At 62.2% G+C, this 26303-nt stretch overlaps 1 protein-coding gene across 1 annotated transcript; it reads right to left on the bottom strand.

The window, feature by feature from the left end:
* Window positions 1–637: 637 nt before the first annotated feature.
* On the bottom strand, window positions 638–26184 carry CADM4 (cell adhesion molecule 4). The gene is made up of 11 exons (XM_068170897.1): window positions 26151–26184; window positions 22686–22725; window positions 11797–11909; window positions 6920–7066; window positions 5456–5608; window positions 4883–5017; window positions 3978–4142; window positions 3781–3871; window positions 3166–3338; window positions 1559–1687; window positions 638–965 (listed from the first exon to the last, which is right to left on the bottom strand). Exons 1-11 carry the CDS (start codon window positions 26182–26184, stop codon window positions 859–861), a joined length of 1287 nt encoding a protein of 428 aa, XP_068026998.1. The 3' UTR covers window positions 638–858.
* Between the last annotated feature and the right edge of the window lie 119 nt (window positions 26185–26303).

Raw genomic sequence — 26303 nt, forward strand, 5'->3', positions numbered from 1 at the left:
CCCTCCCCCTCCCTCCCCCCATCCAATGGCTTTGAGCTTCGAGGGGGGAGGGGGGGCACCAGGGCGGTGGGCCCTGCCCCCTCAGGGCTTGGGGTAAGGGGCGTGGTTTGCGGGGTGCTGGGCGTGGCTTGCGGGGCTGAGGGTGGGGCTTGGCCCCTTTCCCGCCGCAGCCCCCAGTCCCTCCACCCCACGCTGTCCCCTCCCCCGGCGGCCCTCTGGCCCCACCCCCTTGTCCCCCTGCCCCCCCCCGCCTGTGCTGTCCCCTGTGTCCCCTCCCCCCTGCCCTGCTCTCCTGCTGTCCCCAAGTCCCCTCCCCCCAGTCCCCCCCAGGTGTCCCCAACCTGTCCCCATTGTCCCCCCCAGGTGTCCCCTCCCACTGTCCCCAGTGTCCTCTTCTCCCCCCCAGCTGTCCCCAGTGCCCCTCCCACTGTCCTGTCCTGTCCCCACTCTCCCTTGCCCCCCAACAGGTGTCCCCAGTCCTCCCCCCAAGTGTCCCCAGTGTCCCTTGTCCCCCCTAGTGTCCCCAGCCCCCTCTCCCAGACCACCCAGTGTCCTCCTCTCTTGTCCCCTGTGTCCCTTGTCCCCCCCCCAGTGTCCTCCTGTCCCTGCAGTGCCCTCCCCGTGCCCCCAGACCCTCTCCAAGCATCCCCAGTCCTATCCCAGTGCCCTCCCCGTGCCCCCAGTGCCCTCCCAGTGCCCTCCCCGTGCCCCCAGTCCTCTCCCTGTGCCCCCAGTCCTCTCCCAGTGCCCTCCCTGTGCCCCCAGTGCCCTCCCAGTGCCCTCCCCCTGCCCCCAGTCCTCTCCCTGTGCCCCCAGTCCTCTCCCAGCTCCCTCCCAGTGCCCTCCCCATGCCCCCAGTCAGATGAAGAACTCCTCTTTGCGCTTGGCAGCCTCCCCCCCCAGGAAGGCCTCCCTGGCCTCCCCGTGCTCCTCCAGGCCGCTGGCCTCGTGGGTCAGGTAGGAGCCTGCAGGAGCCAATCAGCGTCAGGCCACGCCCCCCCCACCCCGGCCACGCCTCTCCCAGCCACACCCCACCCCTTGCAGTCAGCCCCTTCCCCTCCCTGGCACCATCAGAGCCTCCTTGGCCATGCCCCAAGCCTCTTGGCCCCGCCCCCTCGAGTCGGACCACGCCCCCTCCCCCCCAGCCCCTGCCTACCACATCCTAGCCTCCAATCACAGCCAAGGGCGGGGTGCTGCTGGCCATGACCCCCACCCACAAGCCCCACCCCCCTCAATAATGACTCCACCCACTCGAATCCCACCCACACCGGTGCCACGCCCCCAACAGCCCACCCGCCCTCATACCACGCCCCTTGGGAGCCACACCCCTCCCCAACACCCCCCCCCCCCGACATGGAGCCACGCCTCCACAAAGCCCCGCCCCCCCGCCCGGTAGAAGCCACGCCCCCGGAAGTCCCTCCCCCAGAAGCCCCTCCCCATCTCATCATGCTCCACCTCTTGGGAAGTGCCCCCAGAAGTGCCCCTCGGGAAGCTCCTCCCCTGGCACTGCCACCCAAAATGCCTGCACCCAAGGTCCCCCCCCGGCGGCCACGCCCACCTTTCTGGCGGATGGAGCACCAGACCATGGCGGCCAGCAGAAGGAGCAGGAGGAAGACCAAGAGGGCCAGGATGCCTCCCACGATGGCGTAGGGCAGGGCTCGCTGCGCGGCCACCACCGCCCCCGGGTCTGCAGGGGGGGCAGGACGTGGAGAGATGTGGGGCAGGTGAGGGGCAGGATGTGGGGCAGGAGGGGATTGCAGTGGGGTCAGTTATGGGTCCCTATGTGTCTCTCTGGGCATTATAGAGCTCTGTGGGGCAGCTGTGGGGCAGCAGGGGGCGCAGTAGGGCACACTGACCATACACCACCTGTGCATAGCAGTTGGAGGCCCTGCCCTGGGGGTCCCAGGCCTGGCAGCTGTAAGCACCTGGGACTCCAGAGGTGGCTACGGGGCAGATGTAGGGCAGCTATGGGGCACTGTAATTTCCTATAGGTCAGCTATGGGGCACTGGGGGGCAGTTATGGGTCACTGAATTGCTATGGGGCAGCTATGGATTGCTATGGATCACTATAGATCACTATGGGGCAGCTATGGACTACTAAGGGGCAGCTGTAGGGCAGCTATGGGTTGCTGTGGATCACTGTGGGGCAGCTGTGGGTGCATATGGGTCATGATGAGGCAACTGGGGGTGGGTATAGGTCACTATGGGGCAGCTGTGGGTGGGTACGGGTGGCTATGGGGCAGCTGGCGGTGGGTATGGGTCACTATGGGGCAGCTGTGGGTGGGTACAGGTGGCTATGGGGCAGCTGGGGGTGGGTATGGGTCACTATGGGGCAGCTGTGGGTGGGTATGGGTGGCTATGGGGCAGGCTGTGGGTGGGTATGGGTGGCTATGGGGCAGCTGGGGGTGGGTAGGGGTGGCTATGGGACAGCTGGGGGTGGGTATGAGTGGCTATGGGGCAGCTGTGGGTGGGTATGGGTGGCTATGGGGCAGCTGTGGGTGGGTACGGGTCACTATGGGGCAGCTGTGGGTGGGTATGGGTGGCTATGGAGCAGCTGTGGGTGGGTATGGGTTGCTATGGGGCAGCTGTGGGTGGGTATGGATGGCTATAGGGCAGTCTGTGGATGGGTATGGGTGGCTATGGGGCAGCTGGGGGTGGGTATGGGTGGCTATAGGGCAGTCTGTGAGTGGGTATGGGTGGCTATAGGGCAGCTGGGGGTGGGTATGGATGGCTATAGGGCAGTCTGTGGGTGGGTGTGGGTGGGTATGGGTGGCTATGGGGCAGCTGGGGGTGGGTATGGATGGCTATAGGGCAGTCTGTGGGTGGGTATGGGTGGCTATGGGGCAGCTGTGGGTGGGTATGGGTGGCTATAGGGCAGTCTGTGGGTGGGTATGGGTGGCTATAGGGCAGCTGGGGGTGGGTATGGATGGCTATAGGGCAGTCTGTGGATGGGTATGGGTGGCTATGGGGCAGCTGGGGGTGGGTATGGGTGGCTATGGGGCAGCTGGGGGTGGGTATGGGTCACTATGGGGCAGCTGTGGGTGTGTATGGGTGGCTATGGGGCAGCCGTGGGTGAATATGGATCACTATGAGGCAGCCTTGGGTGGGTATGGGTGGCTATGGGGCAGCCGTGGGTCAGCAGGGGGCGTCGTGGGGCACACTGACCATACACCACCAGCACGTAGTGGTCGGAGGCCCTGCCGTGGGGGTTCCAGGCCTGGCAGCTGTAGGTTCCATTGTCCTGGGGCCCCAGGCCGGGCAGGGTCAGGACCTCGCCCTCCGCCCGGGCCCTGGCCGGCAGCGAGTCGTTGCCTCGGCTCCAGGCGATGTCTGTGGGCCTGGGGGGGAGCCCCGGGGTCACCTCCCTGGCACCCCAGGGCCCCCTCTGGGTACCTCCCTCCCAGTCCCCTCCCAGCCCCTCTCAATCCCATGCCAGCCCCCTTCAGTCTCCCTCCATCCTCTCCAATCCCTCCCAGTCCCATCCCAGTCCTCCCCAGCACCCTCCCAGTGCCTCCCAGTCTCCTTCAGTCCCTTCCAATCCCATCCCAATCCCTCCCAGTCCTCTCCCAGTCTCCCTCCATCCTCTCCAATCCCTCCCAGTTCCTCCCAGTCCCATTCCAATCTTCTCCCAATCCCTTCACAGTTCCTCCCAGCCTCTCTCAGTCCCCTCCAGTCCCATCCCAGTCCCATCCCAGTGCCTCCCAGCCCCCATCTCAGTCTCCCCCCATCCCCTCCAATCCCATCCCAATCCCTTCCCGTCCTTCCCGGTGCCTGCAGTACCGCGGGTTGCCGCTGACGGCGCAGGTGAGCACCAACGTGTCTCCCTCCCGCAGGACGCTCTGCGAGGGCTGGATCCGAGCCGTGGGGGCGTCTGGGGGTAGGGGACACAGCTGGCATCCCTCCCCGGGGACCCCTGGGACCCCCGCCCCGTCTGCTCCCGGTCCCTCCCCCTGCGCGCAGCCCCGCCCGCGCCTCACACTGCACGTCCAGGGTGTACTGCGTCTGCCGGCTCTGCCCGCGGGCCAGCGCCGGGTGCGTGGCCTCGCAGGTGACGATGGCGCCGTGGTCCCTGCGCTCCACTCGCAGCCGCAGGCGGCTCAGCTGCCGGAACACCTTCCCCTGCTGCCGCTGGCTGCTGGCGCCTGGGCGCCGGCGCGCGGGAGGGGGGACGGGGACACAGGTGGCATGGGGGGCAGCGGGGGGGAACGGGAGGCAGAGGGGGCAGGGGAGGGCAAGGGGGATGGGGACATGGAGGGGGAAGGGAGGCACAGAGGGGGACAGGCACACCGGAGACAGCACAGTCAGTAACCGCCCCCAGGACCACCACCGGCTCCCCAGGGTCCCCATGGCCTCACCTCCAACATGCGCCCATCCCCCTCCTGCCCCCCATGCCCCCAAACCCCCATCCCCCAATCCCCATGCCCCCACACCCTGCATGCCTCCCACCCTCCCTGCCCCCATCCCCCCATGTCCCCAACCCCCTCCGTCCCCACCCCTGCCTACCATGCCCCCCCCATAATTCCCCCCACCCCCCAATATCCCCCCCTTAACCTCCATGCCCCCAACCCCCACAATGTGTCCCCCCATGACCCCACACTCCCATAGCCCCCAGCTCCCCCTCCCCACCCACTCCCATAGCCCCCACCCCCCGTCCCCCATGACCCCACACTCCCATAGCCCCCAGCTCCCCCTCCCCCCCCACACTCCCATAGCCCCCAGCTCCCCCTCCCCCCATGACCCCACGCTCCCATAGCCCCCAGCCCCCCCTCCCCCCATGACCCCACGCTCCCATAGCCCCCAGCTCCCCCTCCCCCCCATGCTCTCATAGCCCCCAGTCCCCCCATGACCCCAGCGCCCTCCCCTCCCCCCCCCCCGCGGTCACCGGGCAGCTCGCGGCGGTCGCGGAACCAGCGCAGGGTCGCCGGGGGCCGCGCGCGCGGCACGAGGCAGCTGAGCTCCAGCTCCGCCCCCTCCACGGCCACCGCCCCGGCCTCGACCACCGGCGCCTCCGGGGGCACTGCGGGGACACGGCGCCCATGGCACCCCCGGCACACCTCTCGGAGCCCCTCGGGGACACCCCCCCGGGACACCCCCAGGACAACCCTGAGATATCCCCGAGAGACCCCCGGGACACCCCCCCGGGACACCCCCAGGACAACCCTGAGATATCCCCGAGAGACCCCCGGGACCCTGCCCCAGCTGTCCCCAGCTGTCCCCAAGAGTGGCCTGGAGGGTGGCAGGGCAGGAGCTGCCGGGAGCTTCCTCCACGTCCGAGCGTCCCCAGGCCCTCCCCGGTGTCCCCAACTGTCCCTCGAGTGTCCCCAGGTGTCTCCCGGCACTCCTCGCCCCGCTCCTTGCTGCCCCACGGGCGGCAGAGGCAGAGCTGCCGGCGCGCCCCCGCCACGCCTGTGCCCCGCGCCGTGCCCGGTGCGGGCGGCGGGGGCGGGCCGGGTACCCAGGACGGTGAGGGTGGCGATCTGGTGGTGAGTGTCGTCGGCGTAGAGCTGGCAGAAGTAGCCTCCCTCGTCCTCCAGCCGCGCCCCGGCCAGGCGCAGCCGCACTCGCCGCCGGCTGAACTCCGCCAGCTGGAACCGCTCATCCTTGAGCGCTGGCCACGGGGGCAGCAGGGTCACCGCGGGCACGGGGGCACCCACAGAGCCCTGCGGAGCCCCACTGGCACCCACAGAGCCCTACAGCCACACACTGCCACCCACAGAGCCCCACTGCCACCCACAGAGCCCCACTGCCACCCATAGAGCCCTACAGACACCCACTGCCACCCACAGAGCCCCACTGGCACCCACAGAGCCCTACTGCCACCCACAGAGCCCCACTGCCACCCACAGAGCCCCACTGGCACCCACAGAGCCTTACAGCCACACACTGCCACCCACAGAGCCCCACTGGCACCCACAGAGCCCTACTGCCACCCACAGAGCCCCACTGCCACCCATAGAGCCCTACAGACACCCACTGCCACCCACAGAGCCCCACTGGCACCCACAGAGCCCTACTGCCACCCACAGAGCCCCACTGCCACCCATAGAGCCCCACTGGCACCCACAGAGCCCTGCAGCCACACACTGCCACCCACAGAGCCCCACTGGCACCCACAGAGCCCTACAGGCACCCACTGCCACCCACAGAGCCCCACTGCCACCCACAGAGTCCTACAGCCACTCACTGAACCCCACTGGCACCCTACAGAGCCCAACTGGCACCCAACTGGCACCCAGAGCCCCACTGGCACCCTACAGAGCCCAACTGCCACCCACAGAGCCCCACTGGCACCCACAGAGCTCTACAGACACCCACTGGCACTCACAGTGCCCTCCATGCGCCCCCTCCTGCCCTCCCACTGCCCTCTACTGCCCTCCCACTGGCCCCTGGTGCTCCCTAGTGCCTTTCCAGTGCCCCTCAGTGCCCTCCCAGTACCCCCCAGGCCCAGCACCCCCTAGTGCCCTCCCAGTGCCCCCCAGGCCCAGCGCCTCCTAGTGCCCTCCCAGTGCCCTCCCAGTCCCAGCACTCCCTAGTGCTCTCCCAGTGCCCCCCAGGCCCAGCACCCCCTACTGCCCTCCCAGTGCCCCCCAGGCCCAGCGCCTCCTAGTGCCCTCCCAGTGCCCTCCCAGGCCCAGCACCCCTCAGTGCCCTCCCAGTGCCCCCCAGTCCCAGCACTCCCTAGTGCCCTTCAGTGCCTCCCCCCCCCGTGGCCACCAGCACCCTCTAGTGCCCCCCAAACGCCCCCACCTGCCCTCCCAATGCCCTCTACTGCCCTCCCACTGGGCTCTAGCATCCCCTAGTGCCCTCCCAGTGCCCCCTAGTGCCCCCCAAGTACCCACTTCTGCCCTCCCAATGCCCTCTACTGCCCTCCCACTGGGCTCTAGCACCCCCTAGTGGCCTGGCAGCGCCCCGCAGTCACCCCTGGTGCCGTTGAAGAAGAGGGTCTGGCGGGCAGGGTTCTGGATGACGACGATGGAGCCGTCGTACTGGTGCAGGTGGCAGGTGATCTCCGCCGTGCCCCCCTCCAGCACCGTCACGTTCTCTGCTGCCACCTCCTGTGCCCACCCTGCCGGGACACACAGCCCGCTGGCACCCACTGGGGGGGGCTCAGGGGCACTGGGGGGCACTGGGGGGGCTCTGCTGTGCCCCCCCCCCCCCCCAGAAACCACCACATTCGCTGCTGCCACCTCCTGTGCCCACCGTGGGGGGAAACACAGGCCACTGGCACCCACTAGGGGGCACTGGGAGCACTGGGGGGCAGGCACAGCCTCACTGGGAGCACTGGGGGGCAGGCACAGTCTCACTGGGAGCACTGGGGGGCAGGGACAGCATCACTGGGAGCACTGGGAGCTGGCACAGACTCACTGGGAGCACTGGGAGCCAGGCACAGCCTCACTGGGAGCATTAGGAGCCAAGCATAGCCTCAGTGGGAGCACTGGGGGGCAGGCACAGCCTCACTGGGAGCACTGGGAGCCAGGCACAGCCTCACTGGGAGCACTGGGGGGCAGGCACAGCCTCACTGGGAGCACTGGGGGGCAGGGACAGTCTCACTAGGAGCACTGGGGGGCAGGGACAGCCTCACTGGGAGCACTGGGAGCCAGGCACAGCCTCACTGGGAGCACTGGGGGGCAGGCACAGCCTCACTGGGAGCACTGGGAGCCAGGCACAGCCTCACTGGGAGCACTGGGGGTCAGGCACAGCCTTACTGGGAGCACTGGGGGACAGGCACAGCCTCACTGGGAGCCAGGGACAGCCTCACTGGGAGCACTGGGAGCAGGCACAACCTCACTGGGAGCACTGGGAGCAGGCACAGCCTCACTGGGAGCACTGGGGGTCAGGGACAGCCTCACTGGGAGCACTGGGGGGACAGCGACAGCCTCACTGGGAGCACTGGGAGCCAGGCACAGCCTCATTGGGAGCACTGGGGGGACAGGGACAGCCTCACTGGGAGCACTGGGAGGTGGCACAGCCTCACTGGGGTCAGGCACAGCCTCACTGGGAGCACTGGGGGCAGGCACAGCCTCACTGGGAGCACTGGGAGCCAGGGACAGCCTCACTGGGAGCACTGGGAGCAGGCACAGCCTCACTGGGAGCACTGGGGGTCAGGCACAGCCTCACTGGGAGCACTGGGGGGCAGGGACAGCCTCACTGGGAGCCAGGCACAGCCTCACTGGGAGCACTGGGGGTCAGGCACAGCCTCACTGGGAGCACTGGGGGGACAGGGACAGCCTCACTGGGAGCACTGGGAGCCAGGCACAGCCTCACTGGGAGCACTGGGGGTCAGGCACAGCCTCACTGGGAGCACTGGGGGGACAGCAACAGCCTCACTGGGAGCACTGGGAGCCAGGCACAGCCTCACTGGGAGCACTGGGGGGCAGGCACAGCCTCACTGGGAGCACTGGGGGGCAGGGATAACATCACTGGGAGCACTGGGAGCCAGGCACAGCCTCACTGGGGGCCAGGCACAGCCTCACTTGGGGCCAGGCACAGCCTCACTGGGAGCACTGGGAGCAGGCACAGCCTCACTGGGAGCACTGGGGGTCAGGCACAGCCTCACTGGGAGCACTGGGGGGTAGGGACAGCCTCACTGGGAGCACTGGTAGCCAGGCACAGCCTCACTGGGAGCACTGGGGGGTAGGGACAGCCTCACTGGGAGCACTGGGGGTCAGGCACAGCCTCACTGGCAGTACTGGGAGGCAGGGGACCCCCGACCGCGGTGCCCCCGCCCGGGGACACCCCCCGGGAACTCCCTACCCACTCCCCCCCCCCCCCCGCCTGGGGACAGTGATGACGTCACAGCCGCGGGTATTCCCCCCCCCCTTCCCCTCCCTCCCTCCCTCCCCCTCCTCCGATTGCCCTGACAGCGGGGGGGGGGGGAGGGGATGGCACGGGATGGGGGGGGGAAATGTGACACGAGGGAGGGAGGGAGGGGGAGGGGCAGGTGACCAAGTGAGCCCCGGGGAGGTTCATCCCGGTTCCGGCGGCGGCAGCGGCACCCCCCGGGGGTCACCAGGGCGACCGCAGCGTCCCGGCCGCTGCCAAGGGCATCCCCGCGCCAAGGTCACCCCCGGCCCCGCCGCAGCCCCTGCCCGCTGCTGCGCCCACAGCCCCTCCAGTGCCCCCACGGCCCCCCCCACTGCCCCCACGGCCCCTCCAGTGCCCCCACAGCCCCTCCAGTGCCCCCACGGCCCCTCCCAGTGCCCACCAGTGCTCCCCACTGCCCCCACAGCCCCTCCCAGTGCCCACCAGTGCCCCCAGATCCCCTCCCAGGGCCCACCAATGTCTCCCACTGCCCCCAGATCCCCTCCCAGTGCCCACCAGTGCCTCTAAATCCCCTCCCAGTGCCCACCAGCACAGCCCAGTGCCCCTAAGTCCCTTCCTAGTGACTCCCAGTGCCCACCAGCGCCTCCCAGTGCCCCTAAATGCCCTCCCAGTGCCTTCCAGTGCCCCTAAATCCCTTCCCAGTAACTCCCAGTGCCCACCAGCACCTCCCAGTGCCCCTAAACGCCCTCCCAGTAACTCCCAAATCCTCTCTCCCAGCAGCCCCGGCTCCCCTCCCAGTCTCTCCCAGTCTCTCCCAGTGCTCCCCAGGGGATGCTGCTGCCCACGGAGGTGACACAGGACAAGGGACACTTGTTCCTGTCCCCCCTCAGCCCCAGCCCCGAGGTCCCCCCCAGTGGGTGCTGGGTGGGGGCGAGGAGGCGCCTGCCCCCCCCCCCCCCCCCCCAAGCCCCGGGGGGGTGACAAAGGCTCTCTCTGTGCCACTGCCTGGGGACAGCCTGGTGGCGCCTGGCACCAACCTGGGCACAGCAGGGGCTGGGGGGGGGACAGGGGACACGAGGAGGGGCAGTGAGGGGACAGAAAGGGGGCAGAGGTGGGGGACAGGGAGAGGACATGAGGGGGGACAGGGGACACGAGTGGGACCGGGGGTGGGGACCAGGAGTGGCAGACAAGAGACAGGAGGGGGAACAGGAGTGGGGGACAAGGAGGGGACATGAGGGGGGCCAGGGAACACGAGGGGGCCAAGGGTGGGGGCCAGGGAGGGGGGCCAGGAGCGGCAGACAAGAGACAGGAGGGGGAACAGGAGTGGGGGACAAGGAGGGGACATGAGGGGACAATGGGAGGAGGGAAGGGGACAGCCAGCCCCCACTACCACCAGGACACGGGGGGAGAGGGGACACTGGCAGAGGGGTGAAGATGTCACCAGCCCCACGAGGGGGAGGGGACAGGAGGCCACCAGCACGAGGACAGGGGGACATTGACAGGAGGAGGGAGGAACAAGGGCTACCAAAGACACAGGGCCTCCCCCCAGGCTGGGGACATTGGGATGCTGGGGGGGGGCTCAGGGCCTCCCCCCAGGCTGGGGACATTGGGATGCTGGGGGGGTGACAGTGAGAGCAGAGGGCTCAGGGCCACCCCCAGGCTGGGGACATTAGGATGCTGGGGGGGTGACAGTGGCAGCAGAGGGCTCAGGGCCACCCCCAGGTTGGGGACATTGACATGCTGGGGGGGTGACAGTGGCAGCAGAGGGCTCAGGGCCACCCCCAGGTTGGGGACATTGGGATGCTGGGGGGGTGACAGTGAGAGCAGAGGGCTCAGGGCCACCCCCAGGCTGGGGACATTGGGATGCTGGGGGGGTGACAGTGGCAGCAGAGGGCTCAGGGCCACCCCCAGGTTGGGGACATTGACATGCTGGGGGGGGTGACAGTGACAGCAGAGGGCTCAAGGCCACCCCCAGGTTGGGGACATTGGGATGCTGGGGGGGTGACAGTGACAGCAGAGGGCTCAGGGCCTCCCCCCAGGCTGGGGACATTGGGAAGCTGGGGGTTGACAGTGACAGCAGAGGGGCTCAGGGCCACCCCCAGGCTGGGGACATTGACATGCTGGGGGGGTGACAGTGGCAGCAGAGGGCTCAGGGCCACCCCCAGGCTGGGGACATTGGGATGCTGGGGGGGTGACAGTGGCAGCAGAGGGCTCAGGGCCACCCCCAGGCTGGGGACATTGACATGCTGGGGGGGGTGACAGTGGCAGCAGAGGGCTCAGGGCCACCCCCAGGCTGGGGATATTGACATGCTGGGGGGGTGACAGTGACAGCAGAGGGCTCAGGGCCACCCCCAGGCTGGGGATATTGACATGCTGGGGGGGTGACAGTGACAGCAGAGGGCTCAGGGCCTCCCCCCAGGCTGGGGACATTGGGATGCTGGGGGGGGTGACAGTGAGAGCAGAGGGCTCAGGGCCACCCCCAGGCTGGGGACATTGACATGCTGGGGGGGGGGGGGGCTATGCCAAGGCCACCCAAGGTCTCAGGGTCACCCCTCGGCCATGGGGACACAGCTCGGGGTCGCCTCCCCTCCCATGTCCCCCTTGTCCCTCCCCCGGTGTCCCCAGGCCGCGGGGGAGGGGGGAGGACACAGGACAAAGCCACCAATGGGGACAGTGAGAGGGGGACACCGCCAATGCCCCTTCCCCCCCCACCTCCGGCCGCCCCCCACCATCCGCAGCCCCCCCGGCGGGGGGGGAGAGGGTTGGGGACAGCGCGGGGGGGGAGGGGACACGGGGAAGGGTCTCGGTGTCCTTCGGAGGGGGGGGGAGGGGGGCTGCGGCAGAGGCTGGGGGAGGGGTTTGTGGGGGTGGGGGGGCCCCAATAAAGCCCCAAAACGGGGGAAGGGGAAAGGGGGGTGAGGCCGGGGTGGGGATGGGGGGGGAGAAGGACATAATTTGGGGAGGGGGGGGAGAATAGAGGGCTGGGGGGGGATGGGCAGGGGGCGAGGGGGGCATTTGAGGGGGGGTCCTTACCCTGTCCTGCGGCCCAGAGCAGCAGCAGCAGCCCCGGCAGCAGCGCAGGGCACAGGGGGGGGCCGCGGGGGGGGCTGCATGGCGGCTGCTGCGTCCCCTCTGCCGCTCCCCACCTGCCGGCCCGGCTAATTTATGCTAATGAGATGCGCGAGGCTGGGCCAATCGCCGAGGGGGAGCAGGGGGGAGGAGCCCCGCGGTGGAGGAAAGGGATTGGGGGGGGAGGGGATGCTGTTTACTGGGCCCAGCGGGGCAGAGGGACACCCCAAAACCTCCCACCCCCCACTCCCCAGTGGCACCTGGGGGGCTGGGGGGGACCCGAAGGTGGGAGGGGGGCAGCCCAGGGTGGGATTGGGGGAGCCCCAGGGTGGGAGGGGGGCAGCCCAGGGTGGGATTGGGGGAGCCCAGGGTGGGAGGGGGGCAGCCCAGGGTGGGAGGGGGGGAGCCCCAGGGTGGGAGGGGGGCAGCCCAGGGTGGGATTGGGGGAGCCCAGGGTGGGAGGGGGGCAGCCCAGGGTGGGATGGGGGCAGCCCAGGGTGGGATTAGGGGAGCCCCAGGGTGGGAGGGGGGCAGCCCAGGGTGGGATTAGGGGAGCCCCAGAGTGGGATGGGGGCAGCCCAGGGTGGGATTAGGGGAGCCCCAGGGTGGGAGGGGGGCAGCCCAGGGTGGGATTGGGGGAGCCCAGGGTGGGATAGGGGCAGCCCAGGGTGGGATTGGGGGACCCTAAAGTGGGATGGGGGCAGCCCAGGGTGGGATTAGGGGAGCCCCAGGGTGGGAGGGGGGCAGCCCAGGGTGGGATTGGGGGAGCCCAGGGTGGGATAGGGGCAGCCCAGGGTGGGATTGGGGGACCCTAAAGTGGGATGGGGGCAGCCCAGGGTGGGATGGGGGCAGCCCCAGGAGGAGATTGGGGGCAGCCCCAGCGTGGGATTGGTGGAGCCCCAGAGTGGGATTGGGGCAGCCCAGAGTGGGATGGGGGGAGCCCAAGGTGGGATTGGGGGAGCCCCAGAGTGGGAGGGGGGGAGCCCAGGGTGGGATTGGGGGAGGCCCAGGGTGTGATTGGGGGAGCCCCAGGGTGGGATGGGAGCAGCCCAGGGTGGGATTGGGGGACCCTAAGATGGGATGGGAGCAGCCCAGGGTGGGACTGGAGGACCCTAAAGTGGGATTGGGGCAGCCCAGGGTGAGAGTGGGGGACCCTACGATGGGATGGGAGCAGCCTAGATTGGGATGGGGGCAGCCCAGGGTGGGACTGGGGGACGCTAAGGTGGGAGGGGGGCAGCCCAGGGTGGGATTGGGACCCCTCTAGTGCCGGAAGGCCACCCCAGGGTGGGATCTGCCAACCCAGAGTGGGTTTTGGGGCCCCCCAGGGTGATGCCCCCATAGTGCCCAGGGGACCACTCCAGGGCAGGACTGGCCCCCCCCAAGGGTGATCCTGGACACCCCCAGTACCGGGGGGGAGGGGGAGGGAACATCCCAGAGTGGGATTGGGGTCCCCCAGGGTGATCCTGGACCCCCCCAGAACTGGGGGGGGCCACGCCAGGGTGGGATTTGGGCCCCCCAGGGTGGGAAGGGCACCCCCCGGCGTCCAGAGGAGTACCCAGGGAGGGATCGCCCCCGCCCCCCGCTCCCCAGTGCGAGTGGGGCCGCCCCAGGGCGAGCCCGCGGGCCCCGTGGCCAGAGGGTACCCCGAGGCGTGCCCGGGCACCCCCAGGGGCAGCGGCAGGGCCGCCCCCGGGGGCCGTTGCCGTGGCAGCCGCGGCGCCCCCCCCGCCCGGGCATAGGCACACAAAGAGGGCTCAGAGCCGGAACAGGGCTCCCATTCTGTGCCCCCGGGCAGAGCCTGGCCCGGGCACAGCCCCAGCCCGAGGGGGGAGACCGGGCAGCGGCCGCGGGCGGGCACGGGGGGGCGAGAGGGGAGCGGGAGGGGGGCTACGGGGGGCTGAACGGGGGGCAAAGGGGGCTGGACTGGGAGAGACCGGGGCTGGACCGGGAGAGACCGGGGCTGGACTGGGAGAGACGGGCTGGACTGGGACAGACTGGGGCCGGACTGTGACAGACTGGGGCTGAACTGGGGATAAATGGGGCTGGACTGGGAGAGACCGGGGCTGGACCGGGAGAGACCGGGGCTGGACCGGGAGAGACTGGGGCTGGACTGGGAGAGACTGGGGCTGGACTGGGAGAGACTGGGGCTGGACTGGGATAGACTGGGGCTGCACTGGGAGAGACTGGGGCTGCACTGGGACAGACAGGGGCTGGACTGGGAGAGATAGGGGCTGAACCGGGAGAGACTGGGGCTGGATTGGGATAGACTGGGGCTGGACTGGGACAGACTGGGGCTGGACTGGGAGAGACTGGGGCTGCACTGGGACAGACTGGGGCTGGACTGGGAGAGATAGGGGCTGAACCGGGAGAGACTGGGGCTGGATTGGGATAGACTGGGACTGGACTGGGACAGACTGGGGCTGGACTGGGAGAGACTGGGGCTGCACTGGGACAGACTGGGGCTGGACTGGGAGAGACTGGGGCTGAATGGGGCTGGACTGGGAGAGACAGGGGCTGGACTGGGAGAGACTGGAGCTGGACTGGGAGAGGCTGGAGCTGGACTGGGACAGACTGGGGCTGAACTGGGGCTAGACTGGGAGAGACTGGGGCTGAAGGGGGCTGGACTGGGAGAGACTGGGGCTGAATGGGTCTGGACTGGGAGAGACAGGGCTGGACTGGGAGAGACTGGGGCTGGATTGGGAGAGACTGGGGCTGAATGGGGCTGGACTGGGACAGACTGGAGCTGGACTGGGAGAGACTGGGGCTGAACCGGGAAAGACCGGGGCTGGACCAGGAGAGACTGGGGCTGCACTGGGACAGACTGGGGCCGAATGGGGCTGGGCTGGGAGAGACTGGGGCTGGACTGGGAGAGACTGGGGCTGAATGGGGCTGGACTGGGAGAGACTGGGGCTGAATGGGGCTGGACTGGGACACACTGGGGCTGAATGGGGCTGGACTGGGACAGACTGGGGCTGGACGGGGAGAGACTGGGGCTGGACTGGGACAGACTGGGGCTGGACTGGGACAGATTAGGGCTGCACTGGGACAGACTGGGGATGGACTGGGAGAGACAGGGGCTGGACTGGGACAGACTGGGGCTGAATGGGGCTGGACTGGGAGAGACTGGAGCTGGACTGGGAGAGACTGGGGCTGGACTGGGGCTAAATGGGGCTGGACTGGGAGAGACTGGAGCTGCACTGGGACAGACTGGGGCTGGACTGGGAGAGACTGGGGCTGCACTGGGAGAGACAGGGGCTGGACTGGGAGAGACTGGGGCTGCACTGGGAGAGACTGGGGCTGAATGGGGCTGGACTGGGAGAGACTGGAGCTGAAGGGGGCTGGACTGGGAGAGACTGGGGCTGGATTGGGAGAGACTGGGGCTGCACTGGGACAGACTGGGGCTGGATTGGGATAGACTGGGGCTGAATGGGGCTGGACTGGGAGAGACTGGGGCTAGACTGGGGCTAAATGGGGCTGGACTGGGAGAGACTGGAGCTGGACTGGGAGAGACTGAGGCTGAACCGGGAGAGACTGGGGCTGGACTGGGAGAGACTGGGGCTGAAATGGGGCAGACTGGGGCTGAAATGGGGCTGGATTGGGAGAGACTGGGGCTGCACTGGGAGAGACTGGGGCTGCACTGGGACAGAGTGGGGCTGGACCGGCAGAGACTGGGGCTGAATGGGGCTGGACTGGGAGAGACTGGGGCTAGACTGGGGCTAAATGGGGCTGGACTGGGAGAGACTGGAGCTGGACTGGGAGAGACTGGAGCTGGACTGGGAGAGACTGGGGCTGGACTGGGAGAGACTGGGGCTGGACTGGGAGAGACAGGGCTGGACTGGGAGAGACTGGGGCTGAAATGGGGCTGGACTGGGAGAGACAGGGGCTGCACTGGGACAGACTGGGGCTGAATGGGGCTGGGTTGGGAGAGACTGGGGCTGGACTGGGAGAGACTGGGGCTGGACTGGGATACACTGGGGCTGAATGGGGCTGGACTGGGACAGACTAGGGCTGGACTAGGAGAGACTGGGGCTGGATGGGGCTGGACTGGGAGAGACTGGGGCTGGACCGGAAGAGACTGGGGCTGGATTGGGATAGACTGGGGCTAGACTGGGAGAGACTGGGGCTGCACTGGGACAGATTAGGGCTGCACTGGGACAGACTGGGGAAGGACTGGGAGAGACAGGGGCTGGACTGGGACAGACTGGGGATGGACTGGGAGAGACAGGGGCTGGACTGGGAGAGACTGGGGCTGAATGGGGCTGGACTGGGAGAGACTGGGGCTGGATTGGGGCTAAATGGGGCTGGACTGGGAGAGACTGAGGCTGGACTGGGGCTAAATGGGGCTGGACTGGGAGAGACTGGAGCTGGACTGGGAGAGACTGGAGCTGGACTGGGAGAGACTGGGGCTGGACTGGGAGAGACTGGGGCTGAATGGGAGAGACTGGGGCTGGACTGGGAGAGACTGGGGCTGAATGGGAGAGACTGGGGCTGGACTGGGAGAGACTGGGGCTGGACTGGGAGAGACTGGGGCTGAATGGGGCTGGACTGGGAGAGACAGGGGCTGGACTGGGACAGACTGGGGCTGGACTGGGAGAGACAGGGGCTGGACTGGGACAGACTGGGGCTGGACTGGGAGAGACAGGGGCTGGACTGGGAGAGACTGGGGCTGGACTGGGACAGATTGGGGCTGGACTGGGACAGACTGGGGCTGCATGGGGCTGGACTGGGGCTAAATGGGGCTGGACTAGGAGAGACTGGAGCCGGACTGGGAGAGACTGGAGCTGAAGGGGGCTGGATTGGGAGAGACTGGGGCTGGATTGGGATAGACTGGGGCTGAATGGGGCTGGACTGGGAGAGACTGGGGCTAGACTGGGGCTAAATGGGGCTGCACTGGGAGAGACTGGAGCTGGACTGGGAGAGACTGGAGCTGGACTGGGAGAGACTGGGGCTGAACCGTGAGAGAGTGGGGCTGGACTGGGAGAGACTGGGGCTGGACTGGGAGAGACTGGGACTGAATGGGGCAGACTGGGCTGAAATGAGGCTGGACTGGGACACACTGGGGCTGAATGGGACTGGACTGGGACAGACTGGGGCTGGACTGGGAGAGACTGGGGCTGGACCGGGAGAGACTGGGGCTGGATGGGGCTGGGCTGGGACAGACTGGGGCTGGACCGGGAGAGACTGGGGCTGGATGGGGCTGGGCTGGGACAGACTGGGGCTGGACTGGGAGAGACTGGGGCTGGACTGGGAGAGACTGGGGCCGGACAGGGACAGACTGGGGCTGGACAGGGACAGACTGGGGCCGGACTGGGACAGACTGGGGCTGCACTGGGACAGACTGGGGCTGAATGGGGCTGGACTGGGAGAGACAGGGGCTGGACTGGGACAGACTGGGGCTGCACTGGGACAGACTGGGGCTGAATGGGGCTGGACTGGGAGAGACAGGGGCTGGACTGGGTCAGACTGGGGCTTCACTGGGACAGATTGGGACTGGACTGGGAGAGACCGGGGCTGGACTGGGAGAGACTGGGGCTGGATGGGGCTGAACCGGGAGAGACTGGGGCTGGACTGGGACACACTGGGGCTGAATGGGGCTGGACTGGGAGAGACTGGGGCTGGACTGGGACAGACTGGGGCTGGATGGGGCTGGACTGGGACAGACTGGGGCTGCACTGGGAGAGACTGGGGCTGGATGGAGCTGGACTGGGAGAGACTGGGGCTAAATGGGGCTGGACTGACAGAGACTGGTGCTGGAGTGGGAGAGACTGGGGCTGAATGGGGCTGAACCGGTAGAGACCGGGGCTGGACTGGGAGAGACTGGGGCTAGACTGGGAGAGACTGGGGCTGCACTGGCAGAACGGGCACTTAATGATGCTACAAGGGATCCAAAGGAGGCTGAAATGCACAAATGGGGGCAGAATCGACACTGATGGATGCTAAAGGGGCTCTAAATGGATCTGAAATGGACTCAATGGTAGCAGAATGGGCACTAAATGATGCTGAAAGGGCTCCAAAGGGGGCTGAAATGCACTAAAAGGGGGCAGTAAGGGCAGTAAATGATGCTAAAAAGGCTCCAAATGGGCTGAAATTGACTGAATGGGGGCTAAAAGGACTCTAAATGATGCAAAAAGGGCTCCAAAGGGGCTGAAATGGATAAATGGGGGCAGAAAGTGCAGTAAATGATGCTAAAAAGGCTCCTAAGGGGCTGAAATGGACTAAATGGGGGCAGAATGGGCACTAGATTATTATAAAAGGGCACCAAAGGGGCTGAAATGGACGAAATGGGGCCAGAATGGGAGCTAAATAATGGGAAAAGGGCTCCAAAGGGGCTGAAATGGACTAAATGGGGGCAGAAAGGGCAGTAAATGATGCTAAAAAGGCTCCAAAGGGCCTGAAATGGAATATATAGGGGCTTAAAGGGCTCCAAAGGGGCTTACATAAACTATATGGGGGAGAATGGGAACCAAATGATGCTGAAAGGATTCGAAGGGGGCTGAAATGGACTAAATGGGGGCAGAAAAGACACTAAAGGATGCTGAAAGGGCTCCAATGCACAAATGGGGGCTAAGAGGGCACTAAAGGATGCTAAAGGGGCTCTAGATGGATCTGAAATGAACTCAATTGGGGCAGAATGGGCACTAAATGATGCTGCAAGGGCTCCAAAGGGGCTGAAATGGACTAAATGAGGGCAGAATGGGCACTAAATGATGCTGCAAGGGCTCCAAAGGGGCTGAAATGGACTAAATGGGGGCAGAATGGGAGCTAAATAATGGGAAAAGGGCTCCAAAGGGGCTGAAATGGACTAAATGGGGGCAGAATGGGCACTAAATGATGCTACAAGGGATCCAAAGGAGGCTGAAATAGACTAAATGGGGGCAGAATGGGCACTAAATGATGCTAAAAGGGCTCCAAAGGGGCTGAAATGGATAAATGGGGCAGAAAGTGCAGTAAATGATGCAAAAAAGGCTCCAAATGGGCTGAAATGGACTAAATGGGGGCAAAATGGGCACTAGATTATTATAAAAGGGCTCCAAAGGGGCTGAAATGGATAAATGGGGACAGAATGGGCACTAAATGATGCTACAAGGGATCCAAAGGGGCTGAAATGGATAAATGGGGACAGAATGGGCACTAAATGATGCTACAAGGGATCCAAAGGGGCTGAAATGGACAAAATGGGGGCAGAATGGGAGCTAAATATTGGAAAAAGGGCTCCAAAGGGGCTGAAATGGACTCAATGGGGGCAGAATGGGAGATAAATGATGCTGAAAGGGCTCCAAAGGGGATGAAATGGAGTCAATGGGTGCTAAATGGCATCAAATGATTCTAAAAGGGCTCTAAAGGGGCTGAACTGGACTAAATGGGGGCAGAATGGGCACTAAATGATGCTACAAGGGATCCAAAGGAGGCTGAAATGCACAAATGGGGGCAGAATCAGCACTAAAGGATGCTAAACGGGCTCTAAATGGATCTGAAATGGACTCAATGGTAGCAGAATGGGCACTAAATGATGCTGAAAGGGCTCCAAAGGGGTCTGAAATGCACTGAAAGGGGGCAGAAAGGGCAGTAAATGATGCTAAAAAGGCTCCAAATGGGCTGAAATTGACTGAATGGGGGCAGAATGGACACTAAATGATGCTAAAAGGGCTCCAAAAGGCCTGAAATTGACTAAATGGGGACAGAATGGGCACTAAATGATGGTAAAAGGACTCCAAAGGGAGCTGAAATGGATTAAATGGCATCAAATGATGCTAAAAGGACTCCAAAAGGTCTGAAATGGACTAAATGGGGGCAGAATGGGCATGAAATGATGCTAAAAGTGCTCCAAATGGGCTGAAATGGAATATATAGGGGCTTAAAGGGCTCCAAAGGGGCTTACATGGACTATATGGGGGAGAATGGGAACCAAATGATGCTGAAAGGATTCGAAGGGGGCTGAAATGGACTAAATGGGGGCAGAAAGGACACTAAAGGATGCTAAAGGGGCTCTAAATGGATCTGAAATGGACTCAATGGTAGCAGAATGGGCACTAAATGATGCTGAAAGGGCTCCAAAGGGGTCTGAAATGGATAAATGGGGGCAGAATGGACAGTAAATTATGCTAAAAAGGCTCCAAATAGGCTGAAATTGACTAAATGGGGGCTAAAAGGACTCTAAATGATGCTAAAAGGGCTCCAAAGGGGCTGAAATGGATAAATGGGGACAGAATGGACACTAAATGATGCTGAAAGGGCTCCAAAGGGGCTGAAATGGATAAATGGGGACAGAATGGGCACTAAATGATGCTGAAAGGGCTCCAAAGGGGCTGAAATGGATAAATGGGGGCAGAATGGACACTAAATGATGCTAAAAGGGCTCCAAAAGGCCTGAAATTGACTAAATGGGGACAGAATGGGCACTAAATGAAGGTAAAAGGACTCCAAAGGGAGCTGAAATGGACTGAATGGCATCAAATGATGCTAAAAGGACTACAAAGGGTCTGAAATTGACTAAAGAGGGGCAGGAAGGGCAGTAAATGACGCTAAAAATGTTCCAAAGGGGCTGAAATGGACTAAATGGGGGCAGAATGGGCACTAAATAATGCTGAAAGGGCTCCAAAGGGGCTGAAATGGAATATATAGGGGCTTAAAGGGCTCCAAAGGGGCTTACATGGACTATATGGGGGGAATGGGAACCAAATGATGCTGAAAGGATTCGAAGGGGGCTGAAATGGACTAAATGGGGGCAGAAAGGACATTAAAGGATGCTGAAAGGGCTCCAATGCACAAATGGGGGCTAAGAGGGCACTAAAGGATGCTAAAGGGGCTCTAGATGGATCTGAAATGAACTCAATTGGGGCAGAATGGGCATTAAATGATGCTAAAAGGGCTCCAAAGGGGCTGAAATGGACTAAATGGGGGCAGAATGGGCACTAAATGATGCTGAAAGGGATCCAAAGGAGGCTGAAATAGACTAAATGGGGGCAGAATGGGCACTAAATGATGCTACAAGGGATCCAAAGGAGGGTTAAATGGACTAAATGGGGGCAGAATGGGCACTAAATTATGCTAAAAGGGCACCAAAGGGACTGAAATGGACGAAATGGGGGCAGAATGGGAGCTAACTAATGGGAAAAGGGCTCCAAAGGGGCTGAAATGGACTAAATGGGGGCAGAAAGGGTAGTAAATTATGCTACAAAGGCTCCAAAGGGCCTGAAATGGAATATATAGGGGCTTAAAGGGATCCAAAGGGGCTTACATGGACTATATGGGGGAGAGTGGGAACTAAATGATGCTGAAAGGATCCAAAGGGGGCTGAAATGGACTAAACGGGGGCAGAAAGGACACTAAAGGATGCTAAAAGGGCTCCAAAAGGGCTGTAATGCACAAATGGGGGGTAATAGGGCACTAAATGATGCTAAAGCGGCTCTAAATGGATCCAAAATGGACTCAGTTGGGGCAGAATGGGCACTAAATGATGCTGAAAGGGCTCCAAAGGGGCTGAAATGGACTAAATGGGGGCAGAATGGGCACTAAATGATGCTGAAAGGGCTCCAAAGGGGCTGAAATGGACGAAATGGGGGCAGAATGGGAGCTAAATAATGGGAAAAGGGCTCCAAAGGGGCTGAAATGGACTAAATGGGGGCAGATTGGGCACTAAATGATGCTGAAAGTGCTCCAAAGAGGCTGAAATGGAATATATAGGGGCTTAAAGGGCTCCAAAGGGGCTTACATGGACTATATGGGGGAGAGTGGGAACTAAATGATGCTGAAAGGATCCAAAGGGGGCTGAAATGGACTAAATGGGGGCAGAAAGGACACTAAAGGATGCTAAAGGGGCTCTAAATGGATCTGAAATAAACTCAATGGGGGCAGAATGGGCACTAAATGATTCTAAAAGGGCTCCAAAGGGGGCTGAAATGGAGTCAATGGGGGCTAAATGGCATCAAATGATTCTAAAAGGGCTCCAAAGGGGCTGAACTGGACTAAATGGGGGCAGAATGGGCACTAAATGATGCTACAAGGGATCCAAAGGAGGCTGAAATGCACAAATGGGGGCAGAATGGGCACTATATGATGCTACAAGGGATCCAAAGGGTCCGAAATTGACTAAATGGGGGCAGAAAGGGCAGTAAATGATGCTAAAAAGGCTCCAAAGGGCCTGAAATGGAATATATAGGGGCTTAAAGGGCTCCAAAGGGGCTTACATGGACTATATGGGGGAGAGTGGGAACTAAATGATGCTGAAAGGATCCAAAGGGGGCTGAAATGGACTAAATGGGGGCAGAAAGGACACTAAAGGATGCTGAAAGGGCTCCAAAAGGGCTGTAATGCACAAATGGGGGGTAATAGGGCACTAAAGGATGCTAAAGGGGCTCTAAATGGATCTGAAATAAACTCAATGGGGGCAGAATGGGCACTAAATGATGGCAAAAGACTCCAAAGGGGGCTGAAATGGACTAAATGGGGACAGAAGGAGCACTAAATGATGCTGATAGGACTCCAAAAGGGGCTGAAATGGACTAAATGGGGGCAGATTGGGCACTAAATGATGCTAAAAGGGCTCCAAAAGGTCTGAAATGCACTAAATGGGGGCAGATTGGGCACTAAATGATGCTGCAAGGGCTCCAAAGGGGCTGAACTGGACTAAATGGGGGCAGAATGGGCACTAAATGATGCTGGAAGGGTCTAAAGGGGCTGTCGTGGAGACCCCAAAGGCCTCGGAGGGGCGCAGAGTCTGTGTGTGGCTGGGGGGAAGGGGGGGAGGAAAGGGCAGACCCCGGCCCCCTTGAGGGGGGGCTCTTCACCTGGCGAGGGGGGTGCGGCTGGGCGGCGGCAGCAGGACTCCCCGGGGGGCCGGGGGGGGGACTCACCGCTCGGAGCCACCGCTCGGAGCCGCCGCCGCCTGAGGGCCTGCGGAGCCAAAATGGCGGCGGCCGTGAAGCCGCAGGAGCCCTTTCCCGCCTTCGCCGGGCTCGACCAATCAGCGGCCGCCCCTGCCGGCTTGCCCCACGCGCGGGGAGCTGGCTGCCTCCCCCGCTCCCTTCCCCCCCTCGCAGCTCCGCGCCCGGAGCCCTCAGGCAGCTTTCCCTTGGCCGAGCTCCGGACTCGGCGCTTCCAGCGGCGAGAAACGGGACGGAAAAGGCTTTGTGCCTATCCCCCCGTCCCCGCCCGCCTCCGGGGGGGACGTGGAAGGGTGGTTTGGAAACGAGGGAGCGGAGGCAGGCGCGCAGGGCGACGAAGGTAAAGCAGCAGCTTCCTCCCGCGGCACTCCTCCGCTTCTTGCGTCGATTAAATCCCCTTCCCCCCCACCCCCTCCTCATTCTGGAGACGAAATCACTTCCCTTCCCACCCCCCAGCGCAGAAGTCTGCCCCTTGCAGAGGGTTCCAGCAGGTTTGTTCCCCCCCCAAGCCCCTCAGGGGGAGGCTGCAGGCAGCTCCTTCCCCTCCAGTCCCTTCCTGCTTCGCTTCCACCCCAGGCTCAGCCCCAGCTGCCCCCAGGCTCAGCAGTGCCCCAATAAAAGCTTCTCCCAGTGCCTAAAAAAGCACCAAATAACCTTCCATCAAAAAACACCAAGGTTGGGACACAAAAATCCTCTTTCCCTTCCCAAAACCTCTATTTGGGGACACCAAAATCCTCTTTCCATCCCAAAACCTCTATTTGGGGACACAAAAATCCTCTTTCCCCTCCAGAAACCTCAACTTGGGGGCACAATAATTCTCTTTCCCCTCCAAAAACCTCAATTTCGGGACACAAACATCCTTTTTCCCTCCAAAAAACCTCAACTTTGGGACACAAAAATCCTCTTTCCCTTCCCAAAACCTCAATTTGGGGACACAGAAATCCTCTTTCCCTCCAAAAACCTCAACTTGGGGGCACAATAATTCTCTTTCCCCTCCAAAAACCTCAATGTTGGGACACAAAAATCCTCCTTCCCCTCCCAAAACCTCAATTTGGGGACAGAAAATCCTCTTTCCCCTCCCAAAAATCTCAATTTAGGGACACAAGAATCCTCTTTACCTCCCAAAACCTTCTTTTGGGGACACAAAAATCCTCTTTCTCCTCCAGAAACCTCAACTTGGGGACACAATAATTCTCTTTCCCCTCCCAAAACCTAAACTTTGGGACACAAAAATCCTCTTTCCCTCCCAAAACCTCAATTTGGGGACACCAAAATCGTCTTTCCCCTCCAGAAACCTCAACTTTGGGACACAGAAATCCTCTTTCCCCTCCAGAAACCTCAACTTGGGGACACAATAATTCTCTTTCCCCTCCCAAAACCTAAACTTTGGGACACAAAAATCCTCTTTCCATCCCAAAACCTCTATTTGGGGACACGATAATCCTCTTTCCCCTCCAAAAACCTCAATTTGGGGACACAAAAATCCTCTTTCCCCTCCCAAAACCTTCTTTTGGGGACACCAAAATCCTCTTTCCCCTCCCAAAATCTCAATTTAGGGACACAAAAATTCTCTTTCCCCTCCCAAAACCTCAATTTGGGACACAAAAATCCTCTTTACCTCCCAAAACCTTCTTTTGGGGACACCAAAATCCTCTTTCCCCTCCAGAAACCTCAATTTGGGGACACCAAAATCCTCTTTACCTCCCAAAACCTTCTTTTGGGGACACAAAAATCCTCTTTCCCCCCAAAAAACCTCCATTTGGGGACACAAAAATCCTCTTTTCTCTCCAGAAACCTCAACTTTGGGACACAGAAATCCTCTTTCCATCCCAAAACCTCAACTTTGGGACACAAAAATCCTCTTTCCCTCTCAAAACCTCAACTTTTGGGACACAAAATCCTCTTTCCCCTCCCAAAACCTCAATTTGGGGACACAAAAATCCTCTTTCCCTCCCAAAACCTCAATTTGGGGACACAAAAATCCTCTTTCCCCTCCAAAAACCTCCTTTTAGGGACACAAAAATCCTCCTTCCCCTCCCAAAACCTCAACTTTGGTACACAAAAATCCTCTTTCTCCTCCAAAAACCTCAACTTTGGACACCAAAATCCTCTTCCCCCCTCCCAAAACCTCAATTTGGGGACACAAAAATCCTCTTTCCCTCCCAAAACCTCAATTTGGGGACACAAAAACCCTCTTTCCCTCTCAAAACCTCAACTTGGGGGCACAATAATTCTCTTTCCCCTCCGAAAACCTCAATTTGGGGACACAAAAATCCTCTTTCCATCCCAAAACCTCAACTTGGGGACACAGAAATCCTCTTTCCCTCCAAAAACCTCAACTTGGGGGCACAATAATTCTCTTTCCCCTCCAAAAACCTCAATGTTGGGACACAAAAAATCCTCCTTCCCCTCCCAAAATCTCAATTTGGGGACAGAAAATCCTCTTTCCCCTCCCAAAATCTCAATTTAGGGACACAAAAATCCTCTTTACCTCCCAAAACCTTCTTTTGGGGACACCAAAATCCTCTTTCCCCTCCAGAAACCTCAATTTGGGGACACCAAAATCCTCTTTACCTCCCAAAACCTTCTTTTGGGGACACAAAAATGCTCTTTCCCCTCCAGAAACCTCAATTTGGGGACACAGAAATCCTCTTTCCATCCCAAAACCTCAATTTGGGGACACAGAAATCCTCTTTCCCTCCAGAAACCTCAATTTAGGGACACAAAAATCCTCTTTCCCCTCCAGAAACCTCAATTTGGGGACACAAAAATCCTCATCCCCTCCCAAATGTAGTTTTGGAGGTTGCTGCAATCCCACAGGGTAAAGGAAGTATCAGGGCTGGAAGGGACCCCAAGGCTCATCCAGCCTCAACCCCCTGCCCTCCTCACACCACCTCCAGCCTGGCTTTGAGCACCTCCAGCCATGAGGCTTCCACCACCTCCCTGGGCAACCTGTGCCAGGCTCTCACCACCCTCATGGGGAACAACTTCCTCACATCCATTCTCAATCTCCCCTCCTCTAGCTTGGATCCGTCCCCCCCAGTCCTATCCCTCCCTGACACCCTTCAAAGTCCCTCCCCAGCTTTCTTGCAGCCCCCTGCAGATCCTGGAAGGCCACCATGAGGTCTCCTGGGAGCCTTCTCCTCTCCAGCCTGCACAACCCCAACTCTCTCAGGCTGTGCTCAGAGCAGCTCCAGCCCTCTGCTCCTCCTCGTGGCCCTGCTCTGGACACCTTCCAGCACCTCCAGAGCCTTCCTGGACTCAGAGCTCCAGCTGTGGTCTCAGCAGAGTGGAGCAGAATCTCCTCCCTCATGAGGTTGGCTTGGGGCCACCTCTGCAGCCTGCCCCAGTGCCTCCAGAGGGATCCCTGCCCTCCCTCCTGCCTGCCCAGGATCCCTTCAGGGGACTCTCAGCACTCAGATGCTTTCCTCCCACCTTTTGGGGCAGTTTCTGGGGCGCTTTTTTCCATCCTTTTTGGTTGTGTGTCCCCCCCCTTCAATCCTTTTGGCTTCTCACTTCCTTTTGAAGCCCTTTTTCACCCTTTTTGGGGTTCACTTCCCCCCCCCAGTTTGGGGCAATTTCCTTCCC

This window comes from Melanerpes formicivorus, unplaced genomic scaffold, assembly GCF_026170545.1.
Source record: "Melanerpes formicivorus ecotype bairdi unplaced genomic scaffold, bMelFor1.0.p_v2 SCAF_779, whole genome shotgun sequence".
Classification (NCBI taxonomy): Eukaryota; Metazoa; Chordata; class Aves; order Piciformes; family Picidae; genus Melanerpes; species Melanerpes formicivorus.

Bases quoted from the DNA above. Each gene is read 5' to 3' on its own strand.
- CADM4 (XM_068170897.1), bottom strand. From the start codon at position 26,184: ATGGAAAAAAGCGCCCCAGAAACTGCCCCAAAAG. The intron at 22,726-26,150 runs GTGGGAGGAAAG...TTGGCTCCGCAG, and splicing joins CCCAGAAACTGCCCCAAAAG to GCCCTCAGGCGGCGGCGGCT. The intron at 5,018-5,455 runs GTACCCGGCCCG...GTGTCCCCGCAG, and splicing joins CGCCACCCTCACCGTCCTGG to TGCCCCCGGAGGCGCCGGTG.